This window comes from Bufo gargarizans, chromosome 4, assembly GCF_014858855.1.
Source record: "Bufo gargarizans isolate SCDJY-AF-19 chromosome 4, ASM1485885v1, whole genome shotgun sequence".
NCBI lineage: Eukaryota > Metazoa > Chordata > Amphibia > Anura > Bufonidae > Bufo > Bufo gargarizans.
Window position 1 is genome coordinate 109,540,730 of NC_058083.1, and position 19,551 is coordinate 109,560,280.

At 42.3% G+C, this 19,551-nt stretch overlaps 1 protein-coding gene across 3 annotated transcripts in view; it reads left to right on the top strand.

Moving 5' to 3' along the window:
• LOC122934901 (allantoinase, mitochondrial-like) overlaps positions 1 to 19,551 on the top strand; it is a 63,475-nt gene that overhangs the window by 33,882 nt on the left and 10,042 nt on the right. For all 3 annotated transcript variants that reach the window (XM_044290556.1, XM_044290558.1, XM_044290557.1), the window contains exons 4-9: positions 46 to 160; positions 4,143 to 4,289; positions 6,624 to 6,669; positions 9,661 to 9,754; positions 17,505 to 17,691; positions 18,228 to 18,366. In XM_044290556.1, the coding sequence (XP_044146491.1) occupies positions 46 to 160; positions 4,143 to 4,289; positions 6,624 to 6,669; positions 9,661 to 9,754; positions 17,505 to 17,691; positions 18,228 to 18,366 (728 nt within the window). The remainder of the gene's footprint in view (positions 1 to 45; positions 161 to 4,142; positions 4,290 to 6,623; positions 6,670 to 9,660; positions 9,755 to 17,504; positions 17,692 to 18,227; positions 18,367 to 19,551) is intronic.

The following is a 19,551-nucleotide window of genomic DNA, read 5'->3' on the forward strand; positions in this document are numbered from 1 at the left end:
ATTTATACAGCTCCACAGATCTAACATATTTTTCTGTGTTGGCAGGAACAGTCTTCCACCTACCACAACTGTGAGCAATTTCCACACCAAACTTCAGGCTGCCCGAGGACAATGCTATGTGGATGTGGCATTTTGGGGAGGAGTCATTCCTCATAATCAGGTAAGACTATTGGGGGAGATTTATCATCCCCGTAAGACACCCTTCAGGCATAAAAAAGACACAAACTCTGGGTTTTTGGCTTTTTAAACGCCATTGCACCTAAATCTATGCCACCCTCGTCAATTTCTGAAAAGAGAGCGAGGAGTGGCTGAGGCCATCGACCCCAACACAATTATCATCATTTACACCAGTTTTCTAGAATAAATGATGACCTAAATCTACATCAGCTATTAACCAGCATTGATTTCAATATAGGTGCACAGACCGCCAGAAGATGCACTTAATATACAGTATGACAAAGCATGCGTCTCGGCATAAATAAAAGGGGTTATCCAGGTGTTTAATATTGGTGACGGCATAAAAAAAGATGACTCCCATTTTCTTGCTACAAAACTATTATAGTTATGGAAATTTCCTTATTTTTGGTTAAAAGCTAAGAGCACCTTTTTTAATTGATTTAGGCCTCATGCACACGACCGTAGTTATGGTCCGCATCCGAGCCACAGTTTTTGCGGCTCGGGTGTGGACCTATTCACTTCAATGGGGCAGCAAAAGATGCGGCCATCACTCCTTGTGCTGTCCGCATCCGTTGCACCGTTCCGTGGCCCCGCCCAAAAAATATAGCATGTCCTATTCTTGTCCGTTTTGCAGACAACAATAGGCATGTCTACAATGGGCCACCCGTTCCGCAAATTGCGGAAGGCACACAGGCGGCTTTGCGAACCGCATAAAACGGCACGGTCATGTTTTAATATTAAAATCATTGCCTTCTGCAGCTTCCATGTTTCACAGTACACAGCAGCTGCAAAATGCTCTTCTGTGATATATCAGTCAGACTGGCTGTTTGATGGCTTGGTATTCAGATCTTCTCATTTCTCCTTACTGGCTGTCAACTTTGATGCTCATAAATTCAGCTTAGGGTACTTTCACAATTGTGTTTTTTCTTTTCCGGCACTGAGTTCCGTCACAGGGGCTCTATACCAGAAAAGAACTGATCAGGCATATCCCCATGCATTCTGAATGGAGAGCAATCCGTTCAGGATGCATCAGGATGTCTTCAGTTCAGTCGTTTTGACTGATCAGGCAAAAGATAAAACCGTAGCATGCTACGGTTTTATCTCCGGCGAAAAAAACTGAAGACTTGCCTGAATGCCGGATCCGGCATTTTTCCCCAAAGGACTGTATTAGTGCCGGATCAGGCATTCAAAATACCGGAATGCCGGATCCGTCTCACAAATGCTTTCGGTTACATCCAAATCGGCGGATCCGGCGGGCAAACTGTATGAAAACGCATGTCATTTTTTCTGACTGATCAGGCATTTTTCAGACTGATCAGGATCCTGATCAGCCTGAAAAATGCCTGATCAGTCAGAAAAATGCATTGCAATACCAGATCCGTTTTTCCGATGTCATCAGGCAAAACGGATCCGGTATTTTATTTTTTTTCTCATTTTTAAAGGTCTGCGCATGCACGGTTTTCTCTTTTGCCTGTGACGGAACTCTATGCCGGAAAAGAAAAATGCTAATGTGAAAGTAGCCTTAGAAGATCATTTAGAAGAGAGGCTGGAGATTGAACTGTCAGACAGCAAGCCTGATGGATTTATCACAGAACAGCATTTTGCTGTTGCTATATATTGTAAAGCCAAAGCAACATTTTTAATAAAAAATATTACATTTTAGCCACAAAACCCTCTAAATCAATTAGAAAATGGCTACAATGGTTTCCAAAATGTTTAGAGACTATTATGTAGGACCAGTAGTGCTAAGCTTTTAATGTGGAGGTCCTTCCTTGAATACCATTTTTTTTTAAATAGGTCCAAACATTCTGTAATCATTAATGCATTTATTGTCTGATCTATATTTTTCTTTAGTCCTTAAAGGGAACCTGTCATCAACTTCATGCAGTCCATACTAACGGCAGCATGACGTAGAGACAGATGAGATGATTTCAGCGGTCTGTCATTTATAAGTGGTTGCCGAGAACCAACATCACAATCATTGCAGACTGGGCCTGGAAAAGAGTCCCGGACACCTGAGAAGAGTCCTGGTTATACATAAATTCCAGCTCTCCTGCCCACCTGCTGATGACTGACAGGCTTCTACCTAGTTGTCTCCCTTTCTCCCTAGGAGAGAACTGCCAGTCATCAGCAGATGGGCAGGAGAGCAGGAGGTTAGGAATAACCAGGACTCTTCTCAGGTAGATGTGACTCTTTTCAAGGCCCGGGCTGCAACGATTATAAAGCTGGTTCTCGGCAACCACTTACTTTTTGCTCATGAGTGACACATCGCTGACAGCAGCATTTCTGTCACTATTTTATGCTGCCCTCAGCATAAAATTGATGACAGGTTCCCTTTAAATTCCCAACAAATTTTTATTTTTAATTAGAGGAATTCGTTTGTTCAGTGACCCTGAAAAGCCGGGCATTTTAATGTCTTCAATGTTGGCACCAACTTGAAAATCCCAAGGAAAATAATGTGATTGTTCCAACAAATTGTGCTTACTGATGCTGTATAGGAATCATGTATGTAGCATTGCCCACCATATGGACCCTTAGGGTACATGCACACGTTGCAGATTACGGGTGTTTATTCCCATAAGCATTCTCATGCAGAAAAATCTCAGCGTGGTACAGTACCAGCAAAGTGTATGCGATTTCACAACTCTCATGTACACTTAGCTTTTTTGTTTCGTATGGAAATTGACCTGCTGTGTGGATTTCTGTGCAGATTTCACCCTTTTCAGCGCAAAAGTCAAATCTGCGGCAAAACCATGAGTAATACATGCAGTTTTTGGTGTGGATTTAGTGCAGAAATGCACAGAAATTTGTGTGGAATTTCAGCAAGACAGCCCACACCCGTGTGCAGGTAGCCTTAGGCTGAGTTCACACGAGCGTGACAGATTTGGTCCGGATGCGTTCAGGGTGCGTTCAGTTAAACTCGCACCATTTTGCAAGCAAGTTCAGTCAGTTTTGGCTGCAATTGCGTTTAGTTGTTCAGTTTTTTCCGCGCGGATGCAATGCGTTTTGATGCGTTTTTCACGCGCGTGATAAAAAACTGAAGGTTTACAAACAACATCTCCTAGCAACCATCAGTGAAAAACGCATTGCATCCGCACTTGCTTGCAGATGCAATGCGTTATTAACGCAGCCCCATTCACTTCTATGGAGCCAGGGCTGCGTTAAAAACGCAGAATATAGAACATGCTGCGATTTTAAAGCATTGCAGAAGTGATGCATGAAAAAAAATGCTCATGTGCACAGCCCCATTGAAATGAATGGGTCAGGATTCAGTGCAGGTGCAATGCGTTCACCTACTGCATTGCACCCGCGCGGAAATCTCGCCCGTGTGAACTCAGCCTTAGGCTTTATGCCCACGGCTGTATTTTCGGTCCGCATCTCTGTATCTCAAGGCCACTAAAGAAACCTGTGCGCTGTCCGCATCCGTAAGTCCATTACATGGCCCCACAAAAAAAAAGAACATGTCCTATTCTTGTCAGTTTTTTCTATTTTTGTGGACAAAAATAGGAGAAAAAAAAAAGATTGCCTGCTCACAACCGGGATCTGTTTTTTGTGGCTCCGCAATTTGCAGACCGCAAAACTCTTATGTCCTTGTGCATGAGGCCTTATAGCAATGTTTTGTGAGCAGATAGGGGGAGATTTATCAAACTGGTGTAAAGTAGAACTGTCTTACTGGTCCAAAGCAACCAATCAGATTCAACCTTTCATTTTCAAAGGAGCTGTAAAGTTCTACTTTACACCAGTGTGATAATTGACCCCCTTAGTTTTGCGGGTCAGGGAATATCTCAGGATATTACTGGTTTGTGGATTCTGAAGAAACTTAAAATAAAACTTCACAGGTAAACTAACCGAGCGATTCAACAATTATTTATTATTTATAATGTCATTTTTCCTTTGTAAGTATGCCGCAGTATGTTAGATACAACTTTTTTACTATTTTTACCTTAATTTACCTTCTGTTAAAGGTGGAGCTGATACCTATGTTACAGGCTGGAGTTGCAGGTTTTAAGTGCTTCCTTATAAACAGTGGGGTTCCAGAATTCCCTCATGTCAGATTAATGGATCTACACTCAGCTATGTCTGAACTTCAGGGGACCAGAAGTGTTTTACTGGTTAGTACACCAGGTTATGGCCTGGCTTACAAAAGTATCAATGTGTAAGGCTAACGTGTCTTAGGGCTCATGTACACGACCGTATATATTTTGCGGTCTGCAAAAAACGGATTCGCAAGAAATACAGATGACGTCCGTGTGCATTCCGTATTTTGTGGAACGTAACAGCTGGCCCCTAATAGAACAGTCCTATCCTTGTCCGTAATGCGGACAAAAATAGGACATGTTCTATTTTTGGGCGGAATGGAAATACAGACATACGGAAATGGAATGCACACGGAATAACTTCAGTTTAATTTACGGACCCATTTAACTGAATGGTTCCACATACGGTCCGCTAAAAAAACGGACACGGAAAGAAAATACGTTTGTGTGCATGAGCCCTTAGTTTTTACGCTTTTCTCTGTTGGTTATACATAGGCGTAAGTATTAGGTCGGTGCAAAGTAAATACCATGCAGGGTGGCTCAGTGGTTAGCACTGGTGCCTTGCAGCTCTGGGGTCCTGGTTTCAAATCTGACCATAGACAACATCTGCATGGAGTTTGTATGTTCTCCTCGTGTTTGTGTGGGTTTCCTTCCACACTCCAAAGATATTCTGATAGGGATTGTTAGCTTGATGCTAATGTCTGTAAAGCGCTGCGGAATAAAGAAGTGCTACTGTATATAAGTGCAGAAAAAAATAATGTGCTAGAGAGAATGAATGCAGGCAAATCATGGTCATATTTCCAGTCTTATAAAATTAAGTCCATCAAGTTCAACCAAAGGATGGATGAATTTACGAAAGGGGAGTGAGAACCAGCCTTACAACACATTTGCATAAGCATTAATGGTATGAATTCATATGTTAAGATCCCGGCTGTATCCCATAATAGTCAATGTGGTCTGGTCGGTGAACGGCAGTATCCAGCTGGGCCGGATCTGGTTCTCTGCCGCAACAATATGCCGGATCTGTTTAACGCAAGTGTAAACCTACCCTTGAAGGGGTATTCCCATCTTAATGATCACTGTTAAATCTGTTAATGATTTAACAGTGATCATTTTTCTAAATATATTTAATTAACAAATTCCCACCCCGTAGAAGAAAATAAACAGATACTTACCTGACTGTTGTCTTCCGTCTCCCCTGGTTACGGCCACCGCTCTTCTCAGAAATCGCAGTGGCCACGCGTGCACAGACGACTTCTTCTCTTCTCCCGGCCAGCCGCACGCTGTACTGAACGCGCACACCGAGGCCGCGCATGCACTATGGTGATTTCTTCCTGGCCAGTATAGTATACTTGCCAGGTAGAATTCACCAGGGCGCATGCGCGGCCTCGGCGTGCGCGTTCAGTACAGCGCGCGGCCCGGCCGGGAGAAGACATCAATCAAGATGGAGCCCGCCCCCTGCCAAGTGCCGAAACCAGGAAGTGGACAGCGCGCCGGGAGCAGGTAAGTATCAAATAGCGTGTTGATAATACCCCTTTAAAGGTAACTAGGCATGGTGATAGATAGACCCCTTTAACTTAGGGCTTCTGAATAGGCAAAAAGGACCACAGAGCTGCATGGACAACATCCATCTTTTCTCATGCAACACCTTCAACGTCATCATTAAGTCCATAGAACTTTATCAAACTATGTTTTATACAAGGGTTTAGGGTAAGGATGTCATACTCTCTATTTTTAGACTTATGGGTGCTTTTCCTAGGTGATCTTTAATGGTCTGAAACAGAAATGGACCAAAGGCAGAAAATTATCTATTGTTTAAATCATGTTTTTAAAGCATTTTTGATGATGTTATTTTTAATTTTCCATGTAAATATCTATATGTAAACAAACCCCATAAATCTTGCAATTTTCGCACTGGCCACTAAGCCTCATAACAGAGGCCACTTCTTGGTCTGTACAGATCACTTTACTGCAGATATCTGCTTATCTATCTTTCTAATCCTGCCTGTAATGATATCACCTCTGTGTACAGATAAGACAGGATCCTCCAATAGGTGATTGTCAGAACTTATCTATTCCTTCCTTGTACAATGACCTCTGCCCAGGTCACAGGACATGCCCAGAAAACTCATCCATAGAAGTCACTGGGGTCCCCTCCTGTCCATTGTGTCTATGGCCCATGGGGCTGCCGTAAATCAATTTTCTTAATGCTTTCTAAATGCTTTCTAAACAGCTCAGGCAAGATGGCCGCCCCCCTACTCATGTTCAGGAAATGGAATAAAGAAATCTACAATCAGAAAGTAAAAACTGATTAGTAAAAAAAGGAGATGCGTCACTATCTGGTTTTAACTGGCAGATAACATTTTTGGTGAGACATTTCCTTTAAGAATATATCTCTTGTTTTTACAGTTTCATGCTGAACTTGAAGATACAAAAAGTGTCCCAGTCACTGGAGGTAAGGAGTTATCATTGCTACAAATAAATCCACAAGAAAAAAATACATTAAAACATACACATACAACTAAAATGAAAAATCAACTACCAAATCCATAAACAGCACAGTAACTAGTAACGGGAAAGAAAACCGACGGATAAGTGTTTGGGTGGGTTCACGTTTTATTACCTCTAATACAAAAACACAGCACACAACATTCTTCTAAAAAACACATTTTGTGAAGACAGACAGATCAAAAGATATTAGACAGATAGATATTAGACAGATAGATATGAGATAGATAGATAGATAGATAGATAGATAGACAGATAAGATAGATATTAGCAGGGCTTTTTTTCTCAGAGAAAAGGTGGTGGAACTCACCCCCCCCCCTCCCCTGGCCACGCCCCTACCCACCCCTAGGACCGCCCCCTAAAACCGCCCCTTTAGAGAACAGGGATGCAAGTAAAATTTGAGTGGGGTTTTAAAAGTCCAGCCCAGCAAAGAAACCCCCCAGATGGGGATGGCACTGTTAATGGGGGATCTGTGGATGGCACTGTTATGGGGGATCTGTGGATGGTATCCACAGATCCCCCATCCTATAACAGTGCCATCCACAGACCCCCCCCCATCCTATAACAGTGCCATCCACAGACCCCCACCCCATAACAGTGCCATCCACAGACCCCCCCACCCCATAACAGTGCCATCCACAGACCCCTCCCACCCCTTAACAGTGCCATCCACAGACCCCCCCCCCCACCCCTTAACAGTGCCATCCACAGACCCCCCCCCCACCCCTTAACAGTGCCATCCACAGACCCCCCCCACCCCTTAACAGTGCCATCCAGACCCCCCCCCCCCCCTTAACAGTGCCATCCACAGACCCCCCATTGCCGCTCCAGTAGAGTTATAGAATGTGGAAAATGAATAATGATTCTTCTATTCATGCTGCCCCCTCTGTGTACTTTATAACATTCAATATATCCATCCGATCCTACTCACAGGGGCAGGGCTACTGTTCTCTTAATGCAGGGCGGCCGGGCAGATGAGCGGCATCGTCACTGACTGACGTCACGTGCCTGCGCCGCCTACTTTATGAAGTAGGCGGCGCAGGCACGTGACGTCAGTCAGTGACGCTGCCGCTCATCTGCCCGGCCGCCCTGCATTAAGAGAACAGTAGCCCTGCCCCTGTGAGTAGGATCGGATGGATATTTTGAATGTTATAAAGTACACAGAGGGGGCAGCATGAATAGAAGAATCATTATTCATTTTCCACATTCTATAACTCTACTGGAGCTGGGGGCCGGAGCACAGTGAACGCACCGGCCCCCAGCTCCTCCTCCCAGTCCCTCCACGCTGATACATCGCAGCCTGCGACGCTGGAGCACGGCAGGCTGCGATGTCAAAAGGTGGCGGAACGCCGTTCCGGTGCGTTCCGCCAGAAAAAAAGCCCTGGATATTAGACAGATAGATATGAGATAGATAGAAAAGATAGATATTAGATAGATAAGATAGATATTAGAGAGATAGATAGATACAGTAGATATATATTAGATAGATAAGATAGATATTAGACAGATAAATAGATACAGTAGATAGATATTAGATAGATAAAGTAGATAGATAGAATAACTACAGTGATAATACACACAGTCACTGTATCCATAGCATAGCCAAGGTTGGACTGGCCATAGACCCTATAGGAAATTTTCCCGGTGGGCCAATACCCAAGGGGCCACCTGAGCCCTCCTCACTGCCGCTGGCCTGGTACATACTACTGGGGGAACTATAGGGGTCATTATTAGAGGAAGTCCAGGCAGCATGCTAAAGTTAGGGCTGTCTTGGTGTTATGGCCCACATCTCACCTCCTAAGCCCCCTACTCCATATCTTAATTAGAGACAATTGGAGGAGGACAGAACATGGCAGCTATTGATGACCACCACAGGAGGAGAAGCTTCGGGGGAGGTATTTTGTGCTGCACTATTGGTATTTGGATCTTTGGGATGATATTCTGTGCTGCACTATGTTATTGCTGACCCTGCCAACTTGTATTGATCCCATCTACTTGTGTTACCGGAAACTAGACAGATCCGTCATGCTTACCCATATACTTCTATTATGACGGATCAAAATGGAATACCTCTATGGCCTCTTTCACATGGGCGTCATGTTTTTTGCCCGGATAAGATGCGGGTGCGTTGCAGGAAAATGCGCAATTTTTCCGCGCGAGTGCAAAACATTGTAATGCGTTTTGCACACACGTGAGAAAAATCGGCATGTTTGGTACCCAAACCTGGGTTAGGTTTGGGTTAGGTGTTCTGTAGATTGTATTATTTTCCCATATAACATGGTTATAAGGGAAAATAATAGCATTCTTAATACAGAATGTATAGTACAATAGGGCCGGCAGCTCAACATTACAGAAGAAGACAGAGATCCGCAACTACGCGATCAAGTGGACTCGGTGAGTTAATTTTTTAACCCCTCCATCACTATTTTACTTTGCATTCTGTATTCAGAATGCTATTATTTTCCCTTATAACAATGTTATAAGGGAAAATAATACAGATCGGGTCCCCAGCCCGATCGTCACCTAGCAACCATGCGTGAAAATCGCACCGCATCCGCACTTGCTTGCGGATGTTTGCAATTTTCACGCAGCCCCATTCACTTCTATGGGGCCTGCGTTGCGTGAAAAACGCAGAATATAGAGCATGCTGCGATTTTCACGCAGCGCACAAGTGATGCGTGAAAATCACCGCTCGTGTCCACAGTCCCATAGAAATTAATGGGTCAGGATTCAGTGCGGGTGCAATGCGTTCTACTCACGCATTGCACCCACGCGGAAAACTCGCCCATGTGAAAGGGGCCTTAAGGTTTCAGTTTTGATTTCCGTCTTATGGATTCCGTAGTTTTTCGTTATAACAATGTTATAATGGAAAGCCATAATGGGATACATAACGGTGATGTGAACAAGCACTTAATGTTAATTGTATTCATCCTTTTAGATCCTACACAGTATGAAATGTTTTTGACCTCACGTCCAGATCACATGGAAGTTGCTGCAGTTGAGATGGTGGCTGATCTCTGCCTACAGTACAAGTTAGTATGTGGTAAATACCATACTTTAATAAAGTCAAGAGACTGATTTTCTGTTTCTGAACCAACACATAAGAAACAAAGGTATGTTATGGTATGTTAACCACTTCAAGATCAAGCTCTTTTTCATTTTTGCATTTTCGTTTTTTTTCCTCCCCACATTCCAAGAGCCATAACTTTTTTTATTTTCCTTTCACATAGCCCAATAAGGCCTTATTTTCTGTGGGACAAGTTGTATTTTTAATGGCACTATTAAATTTATTATGTCTTGTGTTGGAAAACAAGAAAAAAAAATATTTGTGGGGTGAAATAAAAAACCAAACCAAACAAAATTCCACCAAGGTTTATTGGGTTTTGACATTACGGTGTTCAATTTGTGCTAAAAAATGACATGATATCCTTATTCTGCAGGCCAATATGATTACAGTGATACCAGATTTGCATAGTTTTTATTGTGTTTTACTACTACTAAATAAAACATTTTTTTGCATTGCCATTTCTGACAGCCATAACTTTTTTAAATTTCCATCCAATGAGCTGTATGGGGGCTTGATTTTTGCGGGAAAGGCTATGTAAGAAAAACCATCCGCGAGTTACGAAGACGCATTGGCGAACATATTGGCGACATAGCTAAAGCAAAAGACACCCCTGTCGCCAACCATGTTCATAGCCAACATAATGGTAAAGCCCGCATTTCCGTAATGGGTATAGACCGCGTCCTACCCCCCAAACGTGGAGGCGATTGGGACCGCGCTATACTACAGCGAGAATTACGCTGGATCTACTACCTAAAAACAATGACCCCTCTGGGCCTAAATGAGCAGCTTAATTTTAGCTGCTACATTTAATTGCCTTATCCTCTGTATATCTCTCTTCCCTCACTGGGCCAGTTATACCTCTCCTGTGGCCGGTGCGTTTTTAAACCCGCCTCTAATAGCCTGGCTAAGTTATTCATATTGTTACCATGGATCCTATCTACCATGGGTCCCCTTGGCGATTAATTGAACTGCATTCACCATTGTGTTCAATTTCTATCACCCTGTGCACCATATCGCCCCCTGTATATATATAACATATGCTTCCACACTGGTTCTCGGGTGGTGGGCGTGGTCTTCCCGGCCCGGCGCGCCCCTTGGCCTTCGGTCATGTGATTACTATCACGTGATGCGCGGCGTCATTCTCCGGCGCCGCGCTCCACGGGCCGCTTCCGGCTGGAACGCACGCTCCCTTCCTGCGTCCCACCGGACATGTGACTTCCTGTCAACAGAGTCACATGTCCGGAAGTAGGAAGTTACAGTGGAAACCGGCGGATGGGGAGCGCATTTAAAAAGACACAGAGTGGTGAGTACACTCTGCTGACAGCCTGCCCCTGGATTGACCATCCTGTGGCCCCTCTTATCCTTTATAGCTGGCACCCACTGATGCAGCTGTACCTTTTTGGATAGAGAACCTTGATGCGGTCGTGTCCTGTGTGATTCAGCCTGACTGGCTACACACACTGACAGACACTTGACCTTACCTTCCCCTCTTTTTGTACTATTTTTTTTCCCCCCTCTCAATGGTTGCACAGGCCCCATCCATAGCCCTGTGACCACCATTTGATCTCCCCTGACGATATTCTTCACGAATTGAAACGTGACACGTAGGGAGCAAAAATCTTTTTAGGGATTACTAGGGAATCTGTCCCCCCAGGGCCAGGTATCCGGACGGGGACGCTCCTTGCGGGGCTAGTTCCCCGTATAAGTAGGTAGGGCGTACTAGCCCCTGCCCCCTATTCAGGGCCGTCTAGGGTTAATCGCCCTGTTACCCACCTACGCTAAAGGGGCACCTATACCTACTCGTCTCAAGTGTGGCCATCAAGTATTCCAGGATCCTCTCCACCAATAGCCATCTCTGCGAGAAACCCTGGTCGTTAATCGGGTGAGAACGTTCCTAACTTATTACTTATACCATCTTGGCCACATTTTGTATGTATATGTACAAGTTTATGCCCATAGGGCTGTCTTTGATTGTTGTTGTAGAGGCTCATCCTCTGGTGTCTACCCATCTATTTTAGAATTTACTGACATTAAATGTTAAGTTTTATCCCTCTGTTCCGCTGGATCAGTACGTACGCTATTTAATTTGGGATTAAGCAGGCCCGGTCACCAAATCCGGCCTCTCTGGTTTTCTCTGGGCTTGATTTTTGCAGAATAAACTCTAGTTTTAATTGGTACAATTTTTGTAGTATATATGACTTTATGATCAATGTTATTCAGTTTTGGGTGGGGACAAGGTCACTAAAGAATGGTGAATCGTGTTTTTTTTTTTCCGTTACAGCGTACACCACACATAACAATTATTTATATTTTTTAATAGTTCAGACATTTTCGGACGGCGTGATACCTCTTATGTTAATTTTTTCATTGTCTATTTATTTTTATATGTAAAATTGGGAAAGGGAGGGTAATATTACACAGCATTTTTTCCTTTTTTGGAAAATCTAACATATGTCACCAGTGCGCAGACACTCAGTATGCGGTACACAAGCGGCAAGGTGAATCTATTAGAGGCAAACACCAGTGAATTTAGGGACAAGCAAATAATATTAAACAATAGCGCTCCTCCAACTATAATATATAGGGATATAGATTAAAAATCTCAATGCTTACAGGACAATAGTCAGAAAGCTAAGAGCTGAAAAAACATTAAATCCCTAGATACTGATATATATACAGTCAGGTCCATAAATATTGGGACATTGACGCAATTGTAACATTTTTGGCTCTATACACCACCACAATGGATTTGAAATGAAACGAACAAGATGTGCTTTACCTGCAGACTGTCAGATTTAATTTGAGGGTATTTACATCCAAATCAGGTGAACGGTGCAGGAATTACAACAGTTTGCATATGTGCCTTCAACTTGTTAAGGGACCAAAAGTAATGGGACAATTGGCTTCTTAGCTGTTCCATGGCCAGGTGTGTGTTATTCCCTCATTACCCCAATTACAACGAGCAGATAGAAGTTCCAGAGTTCATTTCAAGTCTGCTATTTGCATTTGGAATCTGTTGCTGTCAACTCTCAAGATGAGATCCAAAGAGCTGTCACTATCAGTGAGGCAAGCCATCATTAGGCTGAAAAAACAAAACAAACCCATCAGAGGCATAGCAAAAACATTAGGCGAGGCCAAAAAAACTGTTTGGAACATCCTTAAAAAGAAGGAACACATCGGTGAGCTCAGCAACACCAAAAGACCTGGAAGACCATGGAAAACAACTGTGGTGGATGACCAAAGAATTCTTTCCCTGGTGAAGAAAACACCCTCCACAACAGTTGGCCAGATCAAGAACACTCTCCAGGAGGTAGACTTCACCAGAGTAAATACAGAGGGTTCGCCACCATTGGTGAGCCTCAAAAACAGGAAGGCCAGATTAGAGTTTGCCAAATGACGTTCTGGAACAACATCCTATGGACAGATGAGACCAAGATCAACTTGTACCAGAGTGATGGAAGAGAAAAGTATGAAGAAGGAAAGGAACTGCTCATGATCCAAAGCATACCACCTCATCAGTGAAGCATGGTGGTGGTAGTGTCATGGCGTGGGCATGTATAGCTGCCAATGGAACTGGTTCTCTTGTATTTTTTTGATGATGTGACTGCTGACAAAAGCTGAATTCTGAACTGTTTCGGGCAATATTATCTGCTCATATTCAGCCAAATGCTTCAGAACTCATTGGATGGCGCTTCACAGTGCAGATGGACAATGACCCAAAGCATACTGCAAAAGCAACTAAAGATTTTTTTTAAGGGAAAGAAGTGGAATGTTCTGCAATGACCAAGTCAATCTCCTGACCTGAATCCGATTGAGCATGCATTTCACTTGCTGAAGACAAAACTGAAGGGAAAATGTCCCAAGAACAAGCAGGAACTGAAGACAGTTGCAGTAGAGGCCTGGCAGAGCATCACCAGGGATGAAACCCAGCGTCTGGTGATGTCTATGTGTTCCAGACTTCAGGCTGTAATTGACTGCAAAGGATTTGCAACTAAGTATTAAAAAGTGAAAATTTGATTTATGATTATTATTCTGTCCCATTACTTTTGGCTCCTTAACAAGTGGGAGGCACATATGCAAACTGTTGTAATTCCTGCACCGTTCACCTGATTTGGATGTAAATACCCTCAAATTAAAGCTGCCGGTCTGCAGGTAAAGCACATCTTGTTTGTTTCATTTCAAATCCATTGTGGTGGTGTATAGAGCCAAAAATTTTAGAATTGTGTAGATGTCCCAATATTTATGGACCTGACTGTATATATGGAGGTAGTGTCTATTGGTAAAGTAGTAAAGTATCTCACTATCCCTAGCCGCAGAGCCCAGCAGCACTTTATTTTTAACCAATTTTCTTTCTTCCCGTTCTATACCATTCTTAATAAAAATGAAATAAATGTTACGTTTTAAATCAGACCAGAAACAGGAATCTATTAGCCTTAGGCTATTTGAATTGAAATATTTATTTCTCGGGTCCAAAGGGTCCTTGAAGCTAAATTAAGAATGGTAGCGATACCTCTTAAAATAGTTTTTCATTAACATTTACCATATGCATACTTTATGTTTGCATCATTTTGTTAATAAAATTTTAGGACATTAGAAGATTTAGAATTTTAAAATAAATTTTTCACATTTTTAAGAAACTTTCCAATATCTACCGTACTTTTTTAAGGACCATTTCAGTTTTGAAGTCACTTTGTGGAAACTACATAGTAGAAACCGCTACCCATCAAAACTACCAGACCGCATAAAGTATGAATACATTTTATTAGCATAATTCATGGTCAATAGTCCATACATAAAAACAAGTGCAGGGAAAAGGCGACATCCACAAAAGGAGACACAAATGGTGACTCAGTCTATCTTCACAAGTAAATAATAATAAAGTGCATGTGCATAATTCAAAATTTATCAAATACATATAGTGCAAAGAGTCAATTACCCATTATGTGTCTCCTCTGGGATGGCGTCAGCCCCTACGTGCGTTTTGGCGACCCCCAGACGAAGTTTCACCGAAACGTGCGTTGTGGCTGGCACCATCCCAGAGGAGACACCTAATAGGCAGGGATCCAGACAAAAAAAAATATCAAGGAGCAATTGGCTCCTAACCTGAAAAATTTAGGAGCCAAATTTAAATTTTTAGTCGCCAAATTTAAAATACATATAATTACGGTATAATAACATTTTTTTTTTAAAAACACATGTCTTACCTAGGGTTGTCACAATACCAAAATTTTGACTCGATTTCGATACCATAAAAATGTATTGCGATACTCGATACCACGTGGAAAAAAAAATTGTCGGGACAAGGTGACAAAAAAATAGCAAATTGCAAGTTTTTGGAATTTTAAAATATTTTAATAGTTCACACTTTTTCGGGCGTGGCGATATGTCATTTTTTTATAGTTTATATATTTTATATGTAAAATTGGCCAAGGGGGTGATTTAAACTTAATATTTTGGTGTTTTTTTAACTTTATTTTTTAATAACAATTTTCCCCTCAGGGGCTAGAACCTGGGATCTTTCATCCCTTGTCCTATTCACCTTGATAGGGCTCTATCAGGGTGAATAGGACCTCACACTGTCCCTGCTGCTCTGTGCTTTGTGCACACAGCAGCAGGGAGCCGACTATGGCAGCCAGGACTTCAATCGCATCCTGGCTGCCATGGTAACCGATCGTAGCCCAAGGCTTACACTGCTGGGGATCCGATCGGAACTGCCACTGCCACCAATGATTATAATACTTGGGGGGGGGGGGGGTTGGAGGCGCCACCAATGATTCTGCTTTACAATACTGGGGTTGTGGGGGGGGGTGGGGGGTTCGGTGCACTGTGTCACCAATGAATATAGTTTATGCTTAATACAAAAGCAGGCTGCACTGCGGGTGCCGGCCATATCCCATAACCGGCACCCAGCCTCTATGACTGCATGCTGCGATCCGCCGCTATGTGGGAAAAATTATGTTACCTTTATTCTGCTGGTCAGTACGATTACTTTTTTATCACTCATTTTTACGCTTTTTGTAAGGCAAGGCAAGTTTTGACATTTTTGTTCTACAGGGTTCATCTGACAGGGTAGATCATGTGATATTTCCATATAGCCGGTCGTTATAGATGCAGCAATACCTAATATGTCTATTTTTTTATTTTTTACAATCTTACACAATAAAAGATTTTTTGAAAAAAAACACCCTGTTTTTGTGTTACCATTTTCTGCAATTCATATTTTTTTAGGGGCTTATTTTTTGTGGGATGACTTCATGTTTTCATTGGTACCATTTTGGAGTACAGTACTTTTTGATCACTCGCTATTACGCTTTTTGTAAGGTAAGGTGACAAAAAATTGACACTTTTTTTTTTTTACAGTCTTCACCTGAAGGTGATGTTTTTATAGAGCTGGTCATTACGGACGCAGCAATACCTAATATGTCTATTTTTTTATTTATTTTTTATATGGCTTGATGAGTGGAAATGGCACTTAAAAAAATAATTACATTTATAATTTTTTATTTTTAAAAACCACTTTTGTTAAACTTTTATTTATTTTTTTGTCCAAGGGCTGGGGATTGGGTCTCATATGCTTCTGTAGCTGGCAGGCTCCATTGCCTGTGGAAATCAGAAAGGGAGCGAGCCCTCTCCCTTTGCAAACCCTGTGCATGCCACGGTCAGCATTTACCGTGGCATACAAGGGGTTAATGTATCGGCATCAGTGTTTTCGCCGATGCAGGCGGATGCAGCAGGGGCTTGACTGTCAAGAACCATACCTGTACAGCAGCTGTCTGGAAGAAACTTCCCGCTGCACCGTATATATTTACAGAGGCAGTCAGGAAGGCGTTAAACTTTAAATTTTTTGCTTTCACTATGGGGGCTCTGATCAGAAGGCAGAGGGAGCTGCATCCCTCTGCCTAACATCACAGATGCCACGATCGCTGTTAAATGCAGCATCTGAGGAGTTAATTGATGGGGTTCAGAGTGATCGCTGTTCTCTATCATTGCGGCCTGGTGCCTGCTGTGCTATACAGCCGGCACCCACTGCATATTGAGCGGGCTCATCGCAGCAGCACACTCTATACAAGTCCTCACACATTATAACGGTTATTATAATGGTATTTTCTATTGATGGGTGTGTGAAAAATACGTAGTGCACACGGAAGGGATCTGCATTTTGAGGATCTGTTGTTTGCAGACTAAAGTGTGGACATTGCTTGTATGCAGCATCAGACTGATGTCTTTTGGGCCCACCAGAGAAAATCATTCTGAGGGCCCACCCTTCTGTATATACAGGACCTAAGGGCCCTGTTTTATTAGGGTCCATAACTGTCAGAGCTTGGGCCTACTGGAGGATCCTCTGGTACTCTGATGGGTCAGTCCAACCCAGCTTGTGTGCATGAAGCCTTAGTTATATCTGTTTCCAGAAAAGTCTGGTGATACTGTCAGAACTGATTGGACAGTGTCACACTATATAGGGACACACCCCAATGACAAGGATAATGGTAAAAAACGGTTGTCAATATAATCATACAGGAGGAATTCAGAGAGGAACCACATAACACTAAGAAACAATGCTCAAAAATTGTTTTTTTTTAGGGGAATTTTAGTACTGTATTTACTAAAAACAGACAATTTAAAAGAGTAAAATCCTCTCGTAAAATGAAAAATGTTAGTAGATCTTTGGTTACAGAAAACTGCTGCTTACATGACTCTTCCAAATTTTTACTCAGAGTCCGCTGCCACATTGTGCACCTCTCATCGGCACGATCGCTCCCCATTATCAGAAAGGCAAAAAAAGCAGGGGCACCTATCACTGTTGAGACAACTCATCATTACCTGACCCTCAGCGCTGAAAACATACCCCCCGGAGCTACATATTACAAGTGCTGCCCACCTGTGAGAGGACATAGCAATAAGGTATGGTGGTCCTTTCTTACATATCTTTAATTAGATAGAGATAGATACCAGTATATGTTTTTCTTTGTGGTACCAGGAAAGTAGTACTAGGAAAGGTGTAATGTAAAATGTATCACCATCAGACCTGTAAAGTAGCATCTACGATCTGTTCATACTAGTACGGATCCTAGAAGATGGCAAAAGGACCCATTGACTTAGGTTTTATTAGCAGTCTACACTGTTCTAGCTGAAGCCAACTGGTAGTATTTGGCCCACTGAAATAAAGGGGGTCAATAGTGCATATACTTCTCTACCTTTCATTATAAAACAACAAAATATCATGTAGAAAGATTCTGCTGAGAGCATAGCCTTAGAAAAGACAACTAGGAATGATACTGATATTGTTAAATTATTAGAAATTTTTAAATATTATAAATTTTAAGAATAAAAACCTAATCATGTAAAATTTGGTGTCTTTTTTTAAAATTTGCCTTATATGTACCTAACTGTCTGTGGGCAAAAAAATAACCATGTGGAATTCCTAACTTTACCACTAGGAGGCACTATGGAATGCACTTCTGCAGGGCAACATAGACATGGTTGTATCTGATCACTCACCATGTACTCCAGACCTCAAGCATTTACAAGATGGAGATTTCCAGAAGGCCTGGGGAGGCATTTCATCCCTACAATTTGGTAAGTATTAAAGGGGTTGTGCAGGATAGGTCATCAATATCCGATCAAATCAGATCATTCAAGTGAATGGGATGAGTAATTGCAATTACACTATGACACCTTTGGATTCTGTAATTCAGCAAATTTGGAAGCAGAAGCAATTCTTACTCCTTTTAGGACCAAGGCCTTTCAGATGCCTGAATGTCCATCACAAAATGTCACCTTTTGGGATAATTAATTCTAAAGGTCAAAAAATACTTATGTTTTACATTAGCTATATATCTTTTTTCCTTTTTGTAACATAGGTGTGGCTTTCATGTGGTACCAATATAAAAACAGAGGGAGACATTTACTAAAACCGGCGATTTAGACGTCCATGTCCGCTGGCGCTTAAGTTATGTAGAGGCGCCAGCGTCTACATAACTTAGGAGATGGCCGTGTGACTTGCTTAAATCTACGCCTGCTCCCGTGCTGGTGTAGATTTAAGTAATTTTTTACACCAAAAACAGGCCAAATGATAAACGAGGCGGGCCGAATCTGTGACAAATGTACGCCAAAAAGTGGCGTACTTCGCATCATAAATGATTCCCAATATTGGTATATGGGGAAAATTGCAAAAAAATATGGTAAACATGTACATTTCCAATTATTTGTTAATTATATTAATTTATCAAAGGGACAGGACTTTAACAAACAAAACTTGCAAAGTAGTGCATGCCCGGAGTTTCTCCAAAACAGAGGTGGTAATAGCATAATTTGGGCTACATTCATGACGGTGAATGGGTGTTTAAAAAAAAAACAACCATTTTAAGAACAATGGTAGTCTATGGGGTTATTCACACAGGCGTTTTTTTGATGGCTCATGAATAGCAGCCAGGACGTGTCCTATTTTGTCCATTTTCACGGACCGAGAGTCTCCATACAATTGAAAAGGAACATTTTTAAAAGCAATTTCTCAGAAATGCATCAGGGAAAAAATGGTGAAAAAAAACTCAAGGGATATACCACTTTGGTCTGTCAGTCCTCTATTAACAGTAAATTGTAACATCCTTGCAGGAGGCGTCTTGCAGTCTGGTCCTCATCCAATACACAGTGCTCGTTTCAGCTACCTATGACCTCAGGAGACGTGGGCCAAGACCATATCAATGGCAGCGGTCGTTTCGCAGCGAACTTTGCTCGTTCACTTTTCACCGAAGGGGCGAACAT